The sequence below is a fragment of the Tenrec ecaudatus genome, chromosome 12 (assembly GCF_050624435.1).
Source record: "Tenrec ecaudatus isolate mTenEca1 chromosome 12, mTenEca1.hap1, whole genome shotgun sequence".
In the NCBI taxonomy this organism is placed as follows: Eukaryota; Metazoa; Chordata; class Mammalia; order Afrosoricida; family Tenrecidae; genus Tenrec; species Tenrec ecaudatus.
In genome coordinates, this window is record NC_134541.1 from 141,106,332 (window position 1) to 141,122,951 (window position 16,620).

Genomic DNA, 16,620 nt, shown 5'->3' on the forward strand with positions numbered 1-16,620 from the left:
TCAGGGCAGTGGGCACATATGTCGGTACATAGGATAAATTACACGGATCTGTGTTCAAATCCCAAACCAACCGTCCATTCCTGGTGTGCTCCGCTCACGGTCCTGATATACAGCCTGTCTTGTCAGGCACATCAACATTCTCTGGGTCATAGGCCATCATTTCTCTTGGGTAGGTCATCTACAAGTAGAATTGCTAGGCCAGAAGGAGGTATGTCTTTAACGCGGCAGAGCCAGCTTATCTCTCCTGTAGGCAGGCGTGTACGTTCAAGTGGATTCCAGGTGCATCAGGCCCTGTCGGTCCTCCTGCTGTTCCCGTCGGTGGGTCACCGTGCCCATTGCACCTGCCTTTTCCAAAGGCACAAAGGTCCTGCTCTTCAAGCGACAGCCTTGGACGGCCCCTCATGCAACCCACCTGCTCTCCCTGGTGACTCAGCTAGACGGTCCTAGTCCCTCACTTCCTGCTTGGGACCTGCCTCCAGGCCTCTAGAAGTGGGCTGCCCTGCTGTGCACACATGCTGTGCGGGCAGACCGTGGTGGCATGTGGGTTTGGAGCCAGGACACGGTAGGCCAGCAAGCCGCAGGCCTCTTCCTCTACAGTCTCCTGCCATCGGGGACGCGGGCCTTTGATCGATGAAAAGGTTTGCAGTGGGGCAGGGATGACCGAAACGCGGCGGAGACAGGAAGTGAGCACGCGCTATTTGGAAGATGGGGCCCACAGGCCTCTCTCTGTGCAGCGCAATGAACAAGTTACACACAGTTCTGGGGTAGGGGTGGGGGGCCCCAACTCCACAAGTGGAGGGCCTCGTACCAGGTTGTGGCCTCACCTTGAGTTTCTGTATCTTGTTTCCCAAAGAGAGTGGACATCCGTAATAAGCACCCCCACTCCAGCTCCGGGTCCTTAGGGGGCTGGGACGGTCAGTGAGAGCCAAAGATTGAGGCGTCCTGACCGCTGGAACTGGGAGCCGTAGCAGGTGGATGGCTATCAAGTCGCACATAGTCCCGCAAGGCCACGCTCCAGGATAGCTCTCCTAGGGGTGTCCGGCAGTGGCCTCTGGTCCAGCCTGTGAGGCAGGATGCCTGTCTGCCCCTCTCTCACCGGCATGGCCAAACCTCACTGCACAGGGGCTTGGGGACATCTTGGAGCCACTTTCAGGGATTTCTGTCCCCTCAGAGTGTCCCCTGGCCTCCTGCCCCCTCAGACAGTCACTCTTCCCACGCCCCTCTCAGGGGTCACCCGCCCCCTGTCCTCTCTCCCTGGCTGTGCCCCTCCTGTCACAATGCTATTCTCAGAGACTCAGAACCGGGGTGGGGGGTGCAGCTCCTATTGAGCCAGCCCACTGCCCCCACCCCATGATCCCAAGCCCCTATGGATCCCCCCAGACCCCACAAAGACCCCAGGCCAGCACTCAGCCAGCAGGGCATGGCCTGTCCTATGAGTTGGCAGGAGTTCTGGGTGCATGGAGGAGCCCAGTGAGGGGAGGGTTGGACTAGCAGCTTAGACTCCCAGAGGGCTCCCGGGGGGCACACAGTCACCCCAAGGAGGATACCACCCAAGTGCTCATCGCAGGCAGCAGACACCCTCTGTGGCCCGTCCACGTCCCAGCATCCATCAGCCAAGGGGAGGGGACGTCTGCTGTCCCACATGGATGGTGGCCATCTGACCTAAGAAAGACGAGCAGACATTGGGCCCTGGAGGGTCTGAGCTGAGCTGAGCTCCAGCCGCCTTGGCCCCTCGCTGAAGGGTCCCCAGAGCCCCAGTTCCCAGACAGGGGGCTCCTGGCCACAGCAGGAGAGCGAGGACTGGGGAGGCAAGGAGCTGTGGTGGCCTCGGTCCCCATCCCCCACTCCTTGGCCCCTAGGAGGCTGCCCCTCCAACAGGAGACTGGCCCTAGAGCCACCCCACCCCCACATACTCTCTCCCAATTGGCAAGTTCCAATTGATACCCAAGCTGGGCATTAACTATGCAGGAGGGAGTCCCCAACCCAGCCAGCAACCTTGAGGGGCAGTGCCAGCAGAGGGGGCAACTGAGGAGCCCAGGCCAGGCCTGCTTCCCCCTCTGTGGAATGGGTTACTGTGCCGGAGGCCAGATGCAGGAAGCCAGGTCCAGGAGATGGCCTCACAGCCCTGCACAGGTCTCACAGCTCCACGGGGGCGGGGGGGGGGGGCGAAGGGGGGAGGTGCAAGGAGGGGCACCGGGTGTGGCCACCGAAACCTGGCTGGTGCCTGGGGCAGTAAAGACTGGTCCCTTTGAGCCTGGGAGTCTGGCCACCTGGCCCTGTCCTGGGCAGGAGCTTGGGGCCCTTCTCTCAAGCCTTCTGCCTGCATGTTGTGGGGAGGGGGAGCAGCTTTGCCTGGAGGGACTGTGCTCTGAGGACCAGGGTTGCCTGGCTCCAGGGTGGGGCCTGGAAAGTCATGGGTTTTTTTGGTTTTGGGGGGGTAGGGGAGGGGCATGTGACTTAAGCTGCCACCAGAAAGCGTCCCCAGGGGTGGACCAAGCTGTCACTCCACCACCCGACTGACAGTGACCACAGACTAGGTGGGCCGTGTCCTCTGAGCTGGCTGCTGATGGAGGGCGCATCTCTTCAGGCCCTCAGCCCCCGAGACACTGACGAGCCTCGACTGCAGCCCCTTCATCCAGAAGGAAGGAGCCTGGTGTAGCAGCAGCCCACACTTTGGGCTGCTCACCTTAAGGTCGCCAGTCTGGATCCACCTGCTGCCCTCATGGAGAAAGATGAGGCTGTCTGCTCCCAGGAAGATGTACATCCTCTGAAACCCACAGGGCCGCCTGCTCCGTCCTGTGGGGTCACTGTGAGCAGGAGCGAACTCCGTGGGGAGGGAGTCGATGGGGTCGCTGTGAGAGAGCAGGGACCTGCCCTGTCCCTGACGGCCCCTCTGGGGTCCCATGTCCACCCACCTGATGAGCTTCCACCCCTGGGTGCCTCTGCCTCAGCTCATGGGGGACTTTGTCATGCAGGGAGGGAGGCCCAGCCCCTCCTAGCCCTGCAACCAAGCCAAGACCATCATGCTGCCCAGTCCACCTCACTCACAGCCACCCTGTGGACAGAGCAGAGCTGCCCCCAAATAAATGAATACATAAATAAGAGTTCTATTGACATATAATGCACACACCGTGCCACTCAGTGGCTTAAACACATCAGAAAGACTTGTGCCATCGTCACCACACCCAATTTTAGACTCCTTTCTCCTTGGCATTAGCTCCTGTGTTCCCACCTCCCTGCCATAACCCCGGACAATCCAGAAGTTACACCTTGGATCTCAGTAACAATAACAAAATAAAACATGGAAGAACCTCAATTGAAAAGGAAACAGAAAATTATAAGCAATCTTAAATCCTTACTGTAAACCGTCATGGAAGGCAACTGCCAGCTGGTAGGTTTGAATCACCAACCTGGCAGTTAGCAGCCCAAGGTTTACTGTGCTGCGCCTCCGCTGCACCACCTGAGCTCCTTGCAGGGTCTCCCTGGTGGCTGCTCCCCAGCAGTGGGAGCCCTGGAGAAAGGCCAGCAGCTGACCTGACCGCGCAAAGCCGCCCTGCAGGAAGCCCTGCAGCGCATGCTGCTCCAGGAAACACCCAGGCCACAGCGACCCTGCGCCTCCCTCAGGCCCAGGGTGTCCCAGCGGCTCATTGTGACCCTCTAGGACAGGGCAGAACAACACGGGCCCCCACCCCCACCCGTGGGTTTTCCAGATGAACTGGTTATGTGTGTGTGGAGCCTCGTCTCTCTCCAGAGGACGGAGGTGTTTCGAGCTGACACTGGTCCACGTGTCCCAGGCCTCCTCTCCTGGCGCACAGGGAGGGCGGCTGCGCCTGGGGACGGCCTGGAAGGCACTTTTCTAAATGACAGTCATCTGAGATCTCAGAAAGATGCTTTCATGTCAGGAAAAGCCATTTCTGCCCATCTCTCACTTCCAATGCAAAGCACTGTGCGTGGCCTTCCTGGCGTGCATGCTCCCCAGGGATGGGCTCCTGGAGAGTGGGGCTGGGAGTGGCCCCTTGGAATTGCAGCTTCACTCCTACCCGAGGGGCTCTCACACACACAAATGCCCTATGTTAGGCCGCATCGACTAGAGAAACAAATCCAGGGACACTCGTATATGTGTGAGAGCACTTTCTATCAAGGAGTGGTTGTGTATGATGAAAACGACATCCCTGCCCAGTCCAGATCAAGTCCATGAGTCTGACAGTAGCCCATGTGTCGTATGGTAGATCATAAACCCCTCTTCAGACTCACACAGCACTTGCAGTGATGCAGAGGCCTGTGGGTGCAGAGTCTTGTGGATCCAGTGATGGTGGATGGGTGGTGGACGCATCTCCAGGCTCAGGCCGCCATCAGTGTGGCTTCTCACCAGGAAGGTGAAGCAGAGGGAGGGAGGGTCCGGCCTCCAGAGAAACGAGCAATTTCTCTCAAATGAAGGCATCAGGCTGAGACCTGTTTGGCTAAACCCCACCCCTTCCCTTTATTTATGAAGTTGACTTGAGATTATGTAACTACCACATGCCCTCAGGGTCCTGGGGACCTAGGTAGTGGTGGGTGTAGGCCCAGGGGCCTCCTCCCCCACCCTCTTGTTGCATAGACAGCACTACTGAGGCTGAGGGAGGTGGCTGCGGAGCAAGGCCTTCCAGCCGGGGGCCTGAGACTCCGGCCACTGCTCTGTCCACTCTCAAGGTCCCGGCTACCTGCTTGTCTAGCTGAGGGCATCACCCCCCCACCCCCCAGCCACCTGCCTGATCCTGGCTTTTACCTTTCAGACCCCGACTGGGCCTCTCACACCCTGGGTGTGTTCATCTGCCTGAGTTGCTCAGGCGTCCACCGCAACATCCCCCAGGTCAGCACGGTGAAGTCAGTGCGCCTGGATGCCTGGGATGAGGCCCAAGTGGAGGTAGGACCTGCAGGGGACCCAGGGGGCGTGGGGTGTGTGGGGGACCCAGAGGAGCATGGGTAGGGTGGACCCAGGGGCACAGAGAAGGGGAATCCAGAGGGGCATGGGGGTAGAGGGCACCCAGAGGGGCACGGGGTGGGGGAAGACCACACACCATGGGACATGGGCTTCTTGGTTTCTCTCTGGCAGTGAACACTGCCCAAGACCCTCAGCCTGTGGGGACCCCGAGGGCAGCCCCTGTGGCTGCAAGTCGCAGGGGATATGACTTTGGGGTCTCTTGCATGGAGGTTCCCTGCACCCCTAGTTCTCCCTCCTGGGCGATAGGGGAGGGCCCTGACCTCACCACATGTCTTGGGTGGACTGTCTCCTCGGGGGTGCCCCCCCCAAGACCTTGTCAGACACCTGAGCCCCTTTGCCTCCTGCCAGCGGCCTGTCCCCAACGTACCCCACCCCCACCCCAAGTGTGACCTCCTCTGTTTTGGGCCTTTTAGGGTCTTTAGGAAAATGGGCCTTGGACCCACCCCTTCCCCACAGGGCTGTTTCCCTCCCAGCTTAACTCAGGGGGGTTTTGTCATAGAATATGATTTACTATTTTTTATAATGTCGAATTTATACCTGGCCTGTGGCTTGGGGGTTTGTGGCTCCCTAAGACCAGAGTTACTGTTTAAAACAGCAGCAGCACTGAGTCAGGCTTCACAGCCATAGGCTCACCCTCTTTCCGTGAGCAGCCCCGTGGTGCTGAGTTCGGGGCTCCATTCTGCAGTCCTCACACATTTTCTTAGGTCACATTGGTCCCAACCCCACAGAGTCACAGTGCTCTCCCCCCCCCCCCAACACACACACACCCCACCCCGAGGCCCCACAGTTCCATTCTCCTTCCTGCCTGGTCAGGCCCACCTCTGGGTCCCTCCCTCCCCTCCAGGAGGACGCCCTCAGGCTCTGGGCTGGACTGTTCTGAGGTGGAGCCCCACCCTGGGCGGGGCCACCTTGTCCTCCTACAGTCCCACTGTCACCCTTCCCAACTGTGTCAGCAGCCCGTAGGGAAGTGCTATTTTATCCCCTGATCCAGGGACTCCAGCCCAACATGTGAGAATTCTCGGGGGTGGGGGCGGGGGGGGGAACCCCTGCTAGCTAAGGTTTCAAGCTGGCTTCAGAACAGCGGTAGGTCTGAAAACCGGAAGAGCTTCGCGGTTACGGGGACGGGGCTGCATTGGCCCTCCAGGTCAGTCCAGGGAAAGGACATTTCTTACATCTCCCCACCCAAATCTGAGATTCAGGATGCCTTCAGTCCCCGTCGGGGGGCAAGCAAGTCTTCTTAGGGCTTTGAGTATTTTCATAGCCTCCTGGGTCTGGTCGGTCCCTTCTGTTGGTCCCGCGCCTCCCTGCAGCGGCGTCTACTGGCCACGGCCGGGAAGCCGGTGCTTCTTCCTGCCGGCACACTAACAAGTAGCATGGCATCGGGGGTCCCTGCACCCCCATCACCACCCTCTCTTCCAGGGGCCCCATGTAGCCCTCTGCCCTCCAGGTCTTTGTGTCCCTGGCCATCCCAGCCGAGTTGCTCAGGGATCCATAGGAAGAGGCCCGCCAGCCTGTCAGCCCTGCCCCTCCCCAGCCTCCCCCTCCCCTGCTGGCTGAGCCCCCCCAGCCCACTGCACAGGCTGCTGCCCAGCTGGGACACCCTGGCCCGGTCGAGATGGCCTCCCAGCCACTTGCATAACTGGCCACAAGTCACTGGACACCACATGGCTCTGCAGGCGTTGGGCGGTGGGTGGCCTCCTTCAAAGAACTAGTGTCAGGCAGGTGGGGTCAGGGCAGTGGGGAGGGGCCTCTGGCAATGGGGCAGGGATGGCCGTTAAGAGACCAAACACGATCTTGGTCCGTCAGCTGCCCAGACCTCTTTAAAAGTGTCCAACAGCAGGGAGGTTACTCTAAGGATGAAGCTGGGCCTGAGCCAGCCATGGGGTTTCCCGCGGCCCCTGTGCCGCTGAGGAAGGAGGTGCAGAGTGGAAGACGCCTGAGTGATGGGGTTGCAGAAGGAGCTGGAGGCTGAGTGACCACCAGCCGCTCCACAGGAGAAAGTGGCGTCCCGATCCTGTAACGAGTTATGGTCTCAGGAACCCGAAGGGGCAGCCCCACCCGTCCTGTAGGGTCACTCCAAGGTGACACTGGCTCCGTGACAGTGAGCTTGGTGTTCGGTTTGGTTAGTGAAGAATATGGAGTGGGTCACGGGTGGCCCAAAGAACAGTCTGTCTGGACCCAAGTCCAGCCAGAACACTCCCTAGAGGCCAGGATGGGGAAAGCTCTTCTCGTGCCCTTTGGATGTGTCCTCAGGAGACTGCCCTGGAGTATATGGTGCTTAGTCCTGTGGGGGCCCTGCAGGAGGTGGGCCAGCTCAGGGGCTGCACCGATAGGCTGCAACACGGGAACCAACCATCGTGAGGGGCGCAGGACTGGGCAGCGTTTGTTCTGTTGTCCATCCGTCACTGTAAGCCAGGACCCACTGGACATCCCCTGACAGCAGCAGCAGCGTCCCAGGGAGCCCTCCGACCAACCCATAACGAGGGCGATAACTGGCTGTTCCCTGTGGGGTGTGCTGCAGCAGCAGCAGCAGCGTCCCAGGGAGCCCTCAGACCATCCGCTAAAGAGGGTTTCCTTTGACGGGAGGAGAGGAGGCAGCCAGAAAGGCCCTGTGGGAAGGAGAGTGGGCTAGCCGCTGCCAGAAGGGACAGCCAGTCAGGCCATTCTGTCCCGAGTGGGGGCGGTGATGGGGAGATCTGGGTGCCAACCCCAGCTGGGGAGGGGGACCCTGACCCCGTGGCTCATCAACCACCACGTTGCTCCCACGGGTCAGCCAATTCGCAGGTGGTCTGGGGAGATGCAGGATGAGGTGTGGGGGACCCTGCTTTCTGCCCCATAACTCCAGGGCAGGAGGGTGGGGTATGCCTCCTTGCTGGGCTGGGGGTGGGCGGTGGAGCTGGCGTCCAGCCAGGCTGACCTGGCTCTCTTGCAGTTCATGGCCTCCCACGGGAATGACACCGCCAGAGCCACCTACGAGGCCAGCGTGCCCCCATTCTTCTACCGACCCTCCCTCTCTGACTGCCTGTGAGTGGGGGGGGCATGGGCAGGGAGCTGGGGGCGGGGTACTGGGGGAGGGTGGGGGCAAGGACAAACGAGGGCCTGGAAGATGAAAGAGTAGGAGGCTGTGGGGAAGGAGGCCAGGAGAGAGACAGGGGAAGGAGAGGGGTAGAGGAGGGAGAGAGGCCTGGGGAGACTCTGCCTGGGCAGAGGTGGGCACAGAGAGGACCCGCCGGTAGTGAAAGGTGGCAGGGAGGGGCCGTGCCACAGAAAGGGCCCCAAGGAAGCTGTCAGGAAGCAGGCTCACTGCCCCCCAGACTCTGGGAATAGCGGGCAGTGACCAGCAAATGGGGCATTGGGCCGGAAGGTGTCTGAGGGTCTGCCAGGCTCAGGCCCACTGGACCCCACACAAACTTGCTCCATGTCTCCTCCAGGCAGCCTTCCAGGCCCACCAGCCCCTGGCACAGCAGACCCTCAGGTCCCCCTGCTCAGAGTCTGAATCCAGCCAGGAGGTGTGGGCAGTTGTTGGGCCATCCACTTTCCTGTCTTGGAGGCCTGTGGCCAGGCTGCCCACCCCTCCCCTCCCCCCACTTGGGCACTGACCAATCCCTGCATTGCCAAAGTCCCCTCTGGTCTCTTCCCTTTCACGCGCCTGGGCACTGGAGCTAATAGAACGAGAGGGACATACCCCACCTGCTCTCCAAGGCTCCCTAAGGTGGAAGCCTCCCTCCCCCGGCAGAGGTGACTGTGGGTGCTGCTGGGACTTAGGGACTCAGGACTAGGTCAGCCTGGGCCTCCTGATACTCAGGGCTCTTGTCAGTGGGCTGCATCCCAACACTGAACTCCCTGGGAAGGGCTAGAGACCACAGGTTCTCCCTGGATCTGCAGGGACCTGACTCTCAGAAAGTGCCTCTGTGGAGGAGGGAGCAGAGAGGAAGAAGGAAAACTGGATGGATGGATGGATGGATGGATGGATGGATGGATGGATGGATGGATGGATGATGACTAGAAGGATGGATGGGTGAGTAGCTGAGTGGGTGGATGGATGGATGGGTGAGTGGGTGGGTGGGGGGATGGATGGATGGGTGAGTGGGGGGATGGATGGATGGGTGGGTAGAAGGGTGGATGGGTGAGTGGGTGGGCAGGTGGGTGGGTAATGATTGGGAGGGAGATTTCTTGGCTGAGATTAGCCAATTGTCCTTGGGCCCTGAAGCTGAGTGCAGGGAGGAGGGTGGGGTTTGTCCAGATGGCAGGGAACCCACCTTTGCATTGCTTGTTTGGCATCACTGATAACATCCCCATCCCCCACCGAGCGCTAAGTGCTTGGCTGGAAGTTTCACTGGGACCCTGGGGAGCTGCCTGGTGATTGAGGTCACTAGCCAGCCCCGCCCAGCCTCGCCTGGCCCTGGGGGGCCCTTTCTCAGCAGGAAGGCTGAGACTTATGGAAGGAGGGACCCTGGAAGGAGGGGCCCTGGATGAGGGCGGAGCCGCCCATCCAGAGGTGGGGCGTGGCCAGTCTGGCTCCACTTGAGTCAGCTCAGTTCTATTTCTGAGACTCGATTTCATCACCAGCCTCAGCCTCACCTCCTGCCTGGCTGAGCCTGCCCCACATCCCTTCCCCATCCACCTCAGGGGGACCGCCCCCCCAGGGCCAGTGCACCTCCCAGGGGGCTGGGTGCCAGGCACTGACCTCGGCCTCCTGGGCCCCCTGAGCCTTCAGCCCTGCCCAGGGTCCTGGGAGAACTCAGTGTCCAGGGGTAGGGCAGGGCCCCTGAGAAGCCCCGTCACTGCTTTCTGTGGGGAGGGCACTTTGCCAGCGGGTCAGAGTTCTGGGACCCAGGGCAGCAGTGGGGAGTGAGCTGTATTCAGGGGACCCCTGCTGAGGGGGGTGGGAAGTAGGGATTCAGGGTTACCTGGGCTGCTGAGAGCAGCACTTTCCCGCCTCCTGGTGGGCGCCCCGCCTTATGGCCCAAAGCTCCTCACCCACGCAGTGAGTCCCAGCGCTGCCCCTTACACACTCCAGCCCATCTGGGGTCTGGCCAATGATTCAGGACGGTCCCATTGAGGGCAGAGGGTGCCCCTAACATCCAGGCCCGCAGCTTCCTCCTCCAGAGGCTTCTGCAAGCTTCTGTGCCAGGCCTAAAGGACAAGGCAGTCTGCAGATGGAGCTCACAGGTCTTTCTTTAAATCATTTTATTAGGGACTCATACAGCTCTTCTGCCAATCCACACATACATCATTTGTGTTCAGCACATTTGTACATATGTTGCCCTCATCATTCTCAAAACACCTGCTTTCTACTTGAGCCCTTGGTATCAGCTCATTTTTTCCCTCCCTCCCTGCTCCCCCTCCCCCTGAACTCTTGATAATTTATAAACAATTATTATTTTATCATATCTTACACCATCCGATGTCTGCTCACACAGGTCTTTTTTTCGCCCACTGACCCCAAGGTGACCCTGCTGCAATGGACACAGCGCCACGGCCACTTGTCCCTGTGGACACCCAGGCACAGGGCTGTGAGAAGCAGGTGGACTGTGTCCACAGGAGCCCGTGTCCCAGAACAGAGATGGGCAGGATGCCCAGGGCCTGGCCAGGGTCCCCGGGGCTGCTGTGGGAGGGGCACCCCTGTGGGTGCCTCCTGAGCTGTGGCTAGCCTGAGTCGCCAGACCAGCGACTTCCTGTTTGCTCTGTTCCGTGTGATTGCCGGGAAACAGAGAAACCCCCAGGTCAGTGGGGGGAGGGCAGAGGGCACCCCGAGAATCCCAGCCTGGCCTTGTTCCCCCCTCCCGGGCGGTGTCGCATAGTGGCAGCGCCCCATTTATGTAGCTAATCCGGATGTGGGGTGTGTGTGTAGTGGGGTGTCCTGGCCCAAGGCCTCTGCTCCCTGGAGACCCTGTGGGGGGCTTCTCCCAGGGCGGGCGCAGCTCCTGGGTCTGAATGGAGAGTGTGTGGCCCCTGGGGGTCGCTCAGTCCACAGAAGGAAGCCCCACCCAGGGACTGTGCCATTGGCTGAGAAGAAGGAGGTATTCTGAGGGCAGGGTCTGAGTACAGGCTCCTTCTGGGCTGGGGGGCAGGGGACTCCTTCCTGTCTCTCAGTGCTGGTGTTCCAGCTTGTAGATGCTTCTGGCATGACACCCACCTGCCCGCTTCCCGTATGACTGACCCCTCTGTGCCCCCATTCAGACCCACGGGCCTGGCCTCCTGCTGGACTTGTAGGGAAAGGAAGCCCCAGGCCCCTGTTTGGGGAGGGGCGTCCAGGAAAGTGGCTATTGGGTTCAAGGGTCACCTGGCGAGCAGCTCTCCCTCTGTCCCAGCTGGAAGCGATGATAGTAGACACTACTTCCACCTACAAAGGCCGCGCCCAGCAAGCCAGGGCAGCGTGTCCCCGCATCCTCTGAGCTCACTCCAGGGCCTTGAGGCCCCTCCCCGTGGCCCTTCTCCCCATATTTCCCACTTTCATCCTCACACCCTTCATAGGAGATCCTGCCTGCTCCCCTCCCTTCCTCCCCCCCCCCCCCCCCCCCCGACAAAGCCTACAGCCTAACCCACCGCAGCTGAGCTGATTCTGTCAGGCTGCACCGCATGGCTAGCAGCTCAAAACCACCAGCAGCTCCGTGGGAGGAAGACTGGGCTTTTTTTTTTCTTTTTAAAAAATAGCCTTGTTTGCTGTTTAACATTTTAAAAATTATTTTAAATCATTTTATTGGGGGCTTGTACAACTAAAACTTACTTTGTTTTATTGTGCACATATTATATTCAAGCAAGCAACCCACCTAGTCTGCAGAGAGGGCCTGACTCTTCCCGAGCATTGGAAGAACATGCACAAGAGCCTCTGGAATGGGGTCTCCCCGACCCACCCAGCCCCGGGAGGGAGGAGGCCTGTGCGTGCAGACCCCTTGAGGAGGGTGGGCCAGTCTCGCCCCAAGTCATAAGCCTCCTCCTGCCTTCACTCTTGGCATGAGCTTCTCTGGTCCGGGATTCTCCTGCAGGGAATCGGCGAGGGCCTGCCCCACAGCTGCTTAAACACGTTTGTAGATGTGGATACGTCCCAGGGAGCTTGATAGAAATTCCTGTCGCTCCTCCGTGGTTCTGCACGTGGAGCCAGCAAGCTCGGTGAGGCCGTGATGGGGAGGCTGACTTCTGCCTGCTACTCCTTCAACACGTGGGGCTTTGGCACCAGCTCCCTCCTCCTCTCACCACCCATCTGGGAGGCACGCACCTTCCTTCTCGGAAGGGGGCTGGCTGTGTTGGGGGCCACGGCACATGCCGAGCATTCAGGTTCTTCCGCGTGGCCGACCAGGTCTGACCCTGGGCCTTGGGCATGGCAGTGATCAGAGAACCAACAAATCTGACTCAGGGTCTCTCGGGAACAGATCAAGACGGCTTTCTCCTCCGGTAAAGTCAGTCTTGGGAACTGGTGGGGTTGCTGTGAGTCAGCGCTGACTCAGTGCTTAGAGGACAGCACCTGTAGAGCTGTCCCTGTGGGTCTCCGAGGCAGTCACAGAAGCCCTGTTTTTCTCTCATGAGCAGCTGCTGGGTTTGAACTGGTGACCTGTCAGTTAGCAGTCCAATGACTCACCTGCAGCCCTATAGACCACAGCCCACAGCTGACATGGCCTACATGAGTGGGGCATGGACGCTGGTGTGGACATAGGCTTCGATGTGAACATGGGTGTGTGTGTAGGTGTGTGTGTGTGTGTGTGGGCATGGGAGTGGGCATAGATGTGGATGTCGGGTGGACGAGTGTGGACATGGATTCGGTGTGGATGACCTTGGAGGCATGAAACGGAGAGGAAGACACCAGGTACAGGCGACACACACTGTCTGCCCACCCCCATCCCCTTGACAGAGCCGTGCTGGGCAAGTGATGGGTGCTGGGTAGAGTGAGGGCCAGGCTCAGGCTTAGGCAGCAGTGATGTGGGATTCACTGCACCTGGCTTGCTGCCTTGCTCTCTCCAGGGGCAGCCTTCACAGCTGGAAGAAGAGGCTCATTTGATCAGTTAAGCTTCTTCCACGTGCCTCACCTGCTGCTGATCTCGGAAATCTGCCGAGGCTTGTCTTCTGGAGTCCCTTGCCCCAAACTGACCGAGGGCCCCAGGAGCCCACCCTGTGGGCCTGGGATGTTGCAAGCATTCTAGAATGCTCCATAATGTTCCACCGGTGGCTGAGTGGTGTGAAGGCGCTTGCAGTCAGGGTCTCAGCCCCTCCCCCCCTCTGTGCAGACTCCTGCGTGAGCAGTGGATCCGGGCCAAGTACGAGCGGAAGGAGTTCCTCCACCTGGAGAAGCAGGAGCCCTACTCCGCAGGTGCGCCCCCCTGACTCACGCCCCATGGGCCCCAGTGCTCCCCAGCAGGGCAGACCTGCTCTGTGACCTTCCTTGCCCTTTGGCGAAGCTGGTGTGGGTGGGGTACCAAGGCAGGCTTCACAACCGTGCCTGTCAGTGGGGGAAACTGAGGCAGGCGACGCAGCTGGAACTGGGGGACATGGGCCCCACACCTGGCATCCCCCTCCTGTGAAGGGCAGGTGGCCCTCAGAACATGGGCACTGCCAGGGGGTGGATCAGGAGGTGGCGGGCAGGCAGACAAGACAGTCTTGGCTGTAGCCGGCAGGTGGCCATGCCCCTGGCCCACTAGCAGAGGATGAACACGCTCCATGGGCCCACTGGAGAGTCACTTGGCCATGAACTGAAAAGCTGTCCTGACGTGACAGGGGCGGGTGGTGGCTGCTGCATGGGGACGGCTCATTTGGGGGACAAGAAGGTTCTAGAACTGTTGGAGGTGGAGGTGATCAATGCCACTGGGTCCTGTGCTTTGAGCGGGTGACTGGAGGGACTTTCCCTTCCATGACAAGAAGGGGGCACAGCCCACTCGTTGCTGGCGGGGGGCAGGCACCTTCCTAAGGCCAGGACCCTGGGTTGGGGGCTCAAGGATGGGGTTGGCCCCTCCCCCATCAGCCATGGATTCGATTCGGAGCTCATTGATCGGAATGACTGATTGATTGGTCCTCGGGCGCAGGGTGGGGGTGCTCATGGGCAGGCCACGCTCCGAGCCAGCTTCCCCTCTCCCCCGGGGCTGCAGGCAGCCTGTGGTTCAGAGGGCCCCCAGCTTCCCCCCTCCCCCGGGGTTGCAGGCGGCCTGTGGTTCAGAGGGTCCTCGGTAGAGAGAGCCTGAGCAAGCACGGTGGAAGGACAGACAGCCTGACTCATTTCCCAGCCCCTCCCCCACAGCTATTTCTGAAACTGTGCTGAGATGAGATTTTTATAGCAACATGGTAACAAACTCAGCCAGCCGGGCCCTGTGAGAATCCCTCCTGCGGAGCTGGGGGAGTGATGGGGTCTACTTCTCAAAATCTGGCCTATGGGCAGGGAAGGGGTGGCCCCACAGACAGGTGCTGCAGGACAGATGGAAGAGGGGTGGTTGGAGGAGCGAGTGCAGGTGGATAAACCCAGCACCGCTGTGGGGTCTGCGCTGTGGGGTCTGTGTGGCACAGCCTCTGTCTCCTGAGGAGCAGCTGCGGGGTTTGAACCATTGACCTGAGGCTAGCAGCCAGGAGCAACACAGCATCACCAGGCTCCTTAGCTAGTAAGTACCACAGCTGCTGGTGAATCACAGAGAGTGGTGGGTGGGTGGACAGATGGGTGGATGCTGGTGAGGACAGACAGGTAAGATCGACGGATGGATGCAGACAGCAGGATAGAAGCATGTGCAGGGCGCCCACCTGCCCCGTGCTTGCTCACAGACAGGAACAGCCTCACAGTGGGGACCAGCAATGGGAATCGAGGCTTGCTCTGGCTAGACTGGACATGCTGGGGGGCCGGCCGGGGCACCACCTGTGAGAGCCAGGTGGTTCCTGGCACTGAGGACTCGGGGTCTTCCCTGCTAAAGAGCAGGGGTGGGAGGGGAGCGCTCTCCTCATCAGAGAATGTTCCCTGCCCAAGACATCTGCCAGAGGCCCATCCCCCACCACCTTGTCAGCGCCCCTCCCCATGGCCCCAGCTGGTTTGGGGCGCAGGCAGCCAGGCCTTTCTCCCCAGGCCCTCTGGGTGGTGGGAGCCTAGCCCAGGCCCCTGCCCTACTCCTGTCCACAGCGCCAGGTCAGGTGTCAGGTGTCAGAGGCTGGAGGTGTCTGCTAGATGGGCCATGCTGTCACCCACCATTAACTGTTAACTTGAGACACAGTGCCTTGGAGGCCCTGCTGAGCACTACCAACTAGGGGTTGGGGAGGAGGAGGTGGGGTCGGGGCCCTCCACTGGGAGGTCATTGCTTGGGGTGTGTGGGCCGGGTGTTCAACCTGGGCTGCCCTCTGTGTTCTCTCTCTAGCCCCCAGCTCCTCCCAGTTCCCAAGTGCCTGGGGGTAGGGGGCGGGGCTCCCACCAGCAGGTCTTGGCCTGTCTCTGCGTCTACCAGGAGGGCAGAGGGCAGTCTGACACTCTCCCAGTTGGTCACAGAACCATCTCCTCCCTGGGCTGAATAGCAGGGAGACACCCATCCTTACAAAGCTCTGGGGGCTGGCACCGCCCCCCCCCCCACCAAGGGGTACAGACCTTTCCTCTGCCTGCACCTGCCCTGTGGTCACCTGATTTGGGGGCCAGTCAGTCTGAGGCCTGCTGCCTGAGAGCCTGCTCAGGGTGAGGAACACCCCCCACCCTGTGCTGGCCACCTCCCCCACTTTGGAGGTAGAGGGGTGGGCCTGGGGGTCCATTGGCAACCCTTGCTCCCAGTCCAGCAGATGGGGGCACAGTCTGGGTGCCCATGGCAGTGGACACCCTGTCTGTCTGCCCTGCGTGAGTCTGAAGAGGCAGGCCGCGCCCACTGCTTTCTCCCCTACCCCATGTGCCACAAAAGCACTTTCTCACGGTGGCCAATGACACCTCCTGCCTGGGGGAATGCAGAAGTGTCTGAGGAAGGGGAAATATGGGGCTGGGAAAGGCCCCACCAAGGGTGGCTTCCCCGAAACCTTCCAGAACTGGCCGTGCTCAGAGGGGTTGCTGGCTCCGGGGACATGAGGTGCTGTGGGCTTCAACACGGGGTGGGGGGGGGGCCCAGGGGTGTTGGCAATGGGGCTCACAGTTGGGGGCACCTAAGGCATTTAGGGGTGGGTTTGGGGTGCCCCATCCAGGTTACCTGTCAGGGGCCCTCGAACCCTTAAGCTGAGCATGGACAGAAACCAAAGCCAGGTGACTCAGCCAGGGCCCGGCCTCCACGCCATCACAGGGCTGTGACAGGCAGCTTGCCATGCTGCCGTCTTCCCTGAGCGGATGGCAGGGGCTTCTCCCCCAGAGTTGCTGGTGAGTGCAGCCTGCGAACTGTGCAGGTGGGGGGGGGGGCACAGAGCCAGGACTCTCCGAACTCGTGCAGTGGGAGGGGCCCTGTGGCTCAGCAGGTCACATGTTCAAACTCACCAGCTGCTCCTGCAGGAGGAAGGCAAGGCTGTCTGCTCCTGTGAAGACTTGGTCTAGGAGACCCCCAGGGACCCTTCATCCCTGTTCTGTGGGGTCAGCTGGACGGCAGCAGCGAGTTTGGTTCTAGTTTGGTGGCGGTGGCTGTGGCAATGGGGGACACAGCTCTTCCTCACAGTCATCTAACTGTACACGTGAAGAGAATGGTGTCACCGTCAGGTGTCACATCCGTCCTGACCCC

General features: G+C 60.4%; 1 protein-coding gene across 1 annotated transcript in view; it reads left to right on the top strand.

The window, feature by feature from the left end:
- Positions 1-16,620, top strand: part of ADAP1 (ArfGAP with dual PH domains 1) — a 33,291-nt gene that overhangs the window by 11,576 nt on the left and 5,095 nt on the right. Inside the window, exons 2-4 of the mRNA XM_075528200.1 lie at positions 4,773-4,903; positions 7,914-8,005; positions 13,204-13,286. Of these exons, the coding sequence (XP_075384315.1) occupies positions 4,773-4,903; positions 7,914-8,005; positions 13,204-13,286 (306 nt within the window). The remainder of the gene's footprint in view (positions 1-4,772; positions 4,904-7,913; positions 8,006-13,203; positions 13,287-16,620) is intronic.